The sequence below is a fragment of the Chrysochloris asiatica genome, unplaced genomic scaffold, assembly GCF_000296735.1.
Source record: "Chrysochloris asiatica unplaced genomic scaffold, ChrAsi1.0 scaffold00070, whole genome shotgun sequence".
NCBI classification, from domain to species: Eukaryota; Metazoa; Chordata; class Mammalia; order Afrosoricida; family Chrysochloridae; genus Chrysochloris; species Chrysochloris asiatica.
In genome coordinates, this window is record NW_006408588.1 from 14,868,062 (window position 1) to 14,871,297 (window position 3,236).

At 47.6% G+C, this 3,236-nt stretch overlaps 1 protein-coding gene across 1 annotated transcript in view; it reads right to left on the minus strand.

Moving 5' to 3' along the window:
* Nucleotides 1-1,193: 1,193 nt before the first annotated feature.
* CIPC (CLOCK-interacting pacemaker) overlaps nt 1,194-3,236 on the minus strand; it is an 18,350-nt gene continuing 16,307 nt past the window's right edge. Inside the window, exon 4 of the mRNA XM_006864775.1 lies at nt 1,194-2,087. Coding sequence (XP_006864837.1) covers nt 1,194-2,087 — 894 coding nt within the window. The remainder of the gene's footprint in view (nt 2,088-3,236) is intronic.

A 3,236-nucleotide genomic window follows, 5' to 3' on the forward strand; every position in this document is an offset into this window, starting at 1 on the left:
TGAAGCCGCAAAGAAGGCATTTTATCATCTGGAAATTTTCATCACATTTCTAGGTGAACTTTTTTAATAACCAGCATTAACCTTTGAGCTTTGTTGCCAATATCCAACATATAAGAGAGAGAGTTCCCCACTCATCCCATGTCACTCTGTCATGGGAACACAAAACAACTTTGGATCTGAAAAGAAAGTAGGCAAGAAGCATGTTTTCCAGTTTGTTGTAGCCTTCTATACCAGAGTCACAGGATGGTTTGGTTGAATTCAAAGTTTAGCAAATGTAATGATCACTTCTTCCCTTTTTTAGTATAAAAAAAGGAAGGAAAAAAGGTGGTAGAAATCATTGAAGTTACCCTAAAGGTTTTAGCCAAAAAACCAGGTTGCACTGTTTCAAATGAAGGAAAAAAAGCATAAATCACCGAGAACCTTCCACCTTCTGACCAAGAGATGCTGGACAGTCTACTTTCTTCAGATTCCAAGTAAAACATAAGCAAGCAAGCAAACAAACAAACCAACAAGCTATCAAATAAAATTGCAGGTAGCACTAAATCCATTCTTTCTACCCCTTAAAAACTGGAAGTATTTTGCCTCTCAGTTTAAGTGAAATCTAGTTTGTGATTAGAGTGTGTGAGCTGATTGTGCTACCCTCCTCACTTGACTTTCAAGTTTGAGGAAACTAAGTCGTAAGTGGGAAGCTGCTTGTACCACCTCTGCCCAAAGCGCTTTACGTTTCGCTCAACTGGCGCGATGCTTTGTGGAGTGTGAACACTCCTTCTCTGGCTTTTCTCTGAGACTAAGGGACCCAAGGGAAGACTCATGACGGTATCCTCACATGCCCTACACCCTGGTTCGACAGGCATCACACTGTGTGCCCATCCATGTCACTGCACCCTTCATCCAGCAGTGAGTGGGATGGCGGCAGGTGACAGCTAGTCATCTCGCCTGCCCTGTCCCTCGATCTACTTCAGTGCCTGCAGGCTAAAGAAGTGGAAGCCCTCGGGGGAGCAGAGGCAGATGGAATCTGTGCACAGACCACAGGTGAAGACAGCAGTCAAGTATTGGCATGTGGCTTCATCCGTGAACTGCTAAACATTTTAAATTTAGAAGGAAAAACTCTTACATAAGCTTTGGGAAACAGGAGTGGATAACAGCAAGAGTTCAAAGAACAGCTCAAGTAACAGGAAAATATGTCTTCGGTGCTAGACATCTGGGTGGTCAGAGAAAGTGTCTAGGTCACTGGCAGCTTGACTGGCCCCGGATGTTAAAGATGCCTGTAGCTTGGCCCAGGCCTGAGGAGCTCTGCTCTTGGTAGCCTCTATAAACAGCTGGGTTTGCTCCTTAAGCTGGTCTAGTTCCACCTGAGTTGCCTGGTTTTGCCGAATCAACTCCTTGGTTTTCAAAGTGATCTCCAGCAAACCGGATTTATGTAGCACTACCAAGGTATTCTGAAAGCGTCTGTGTTTGCTCTGCCGCTGCTCGGTGAAGAGCTCTGGGCTGCGGCAGAGGTGCTCGGCGGCCCACAGTGGAGAGCTGTAATTAGCTGACCGAGGGGACAGGGGAGAGCTGCTCTCCAGCCCATGCAGGGTGCTGTCTGAGGCACAGACAGGACTGGCAGGGGAAGTAAAGGTCAGCCTGGGAGCTTTAGCCACATGGCTGCTGGATACTGGCTGAAGAGTCTGTGGACTCCCACCTGCCACCTGGGAGGGGACACCCTGCAGAGATGAGTCCTCGGCAAGTTTGGCGCTGGAGGGTGCTGGAGGTGAGGGACTGGACGGCACAGCACCAGGCTTGGCTGACTCACTTGAAGACACGCTCGGCCCGAGTCTTTCAGTACAGCTCTTCTTCGGCATCCTGCTCTCCCCTTGTTCTTCTGGGCCCAGGGCAATGCTCCTTTTGCCTGGATGTGGGGCTATTTTGGTATAAGAATTTAGAATGGGCAGGTAGTTCCTGGAGTCTGACTTTTTCTCCCCAGCGTGACCTGGGCTGATGGGAGAGGGTACCGGCGGGTGAAGGAACAAGAGCTGGGGCTGTGCTGTGATCACTTCAAACGAGGGCTGGACTGTCCAGGACTGGAGCTGGGATGAGCTGCTGCCCTGAAAAGAGGAAGAAAACACACTACTCGTTACCTTCTCAAAGGACACAAGCATCTGCTGAAGGGCAAGGCAGACATGCAGGCGTTCATAACCATTTCTTTCACATTCAGGGTAGCCCTTGTCAAGAAAAGGCTTGAACTACCCCTTCTGTACACAGGGTTGATAGTGATGGGCAACTTAGGCACTAGCTACCTAAAATGGGGGGGCAGGGGCACTTAAGCACAAATTGGCTACCTTATAAATTTTCAGAAGGGAGTTTAGTTTCAGAGCATGGGGGGAGATAGAATCCCCACTGAATCGTCTTCATCTTGTCTAGACGGGTCTGGTGAAAGGAGACAGGGATAGAATTCTTTTGATTCAATAGTAATTGCAATTGTCACAATTATAAAGGTAGAAGCTGTGTAACAAAAAGGGGGAGTAGTTAATCCAGGAACAGAGGACCCTAGGACCATCAAGAGGGAAGAGCAGGAATAGAATGTGGGATCCTAACCAGAGAAGCAGTGACACCAGAGATGGAGGCAGAGATGGGGACATGGAAAAATAGAACAGATGAGGACTCTGGACTCATAGAAAGAGAAAGGCTGTGCCAGGAGGCAGGCCTGCAGAATGTGTCCTTTGGTTGTTTAAATGACTGTGCACATGAAGGGAGAAAGGGGAGGGAATAGAGGCAAACACTGCTGGCTGACGGTGCATGGAGGGATTGTACTCATTGTAATGAAGCAAAGTGCGATTGGTTGAGTGCAAAACCGATTTTCTGCCATGTAAACTATCACGTAGTTCATAGTAAATGCTTTAAGAAAAAAAAAAAATTGAAAAAGAACAGACTTGGAGAAATGGCTTCAAAATCCACTGGGATTTGTAGGACAAACTTTTTTTTTTTAATTTACCTTTCTACCCTTGGAAACCCTGTACAGGGTCGCTATGGGTCGGACCCGACTCGATGGCACTTAACAACAACAACAACAACAATGGGACAATTAAAGGAGCTCTGGTAGCGTAGTGGTTACGAATCGGGCTGCGAACCTTAAGGTCAGCGGTTCGAAACTACCAGTTGCTCCGCGGGAGAAAGATGAGGCTTTCTACTCCCGTAAAGATTTACACCCTCGGAAACCCTGTACAGGGTCGCTATGGGTTGGACCCGACTCGATG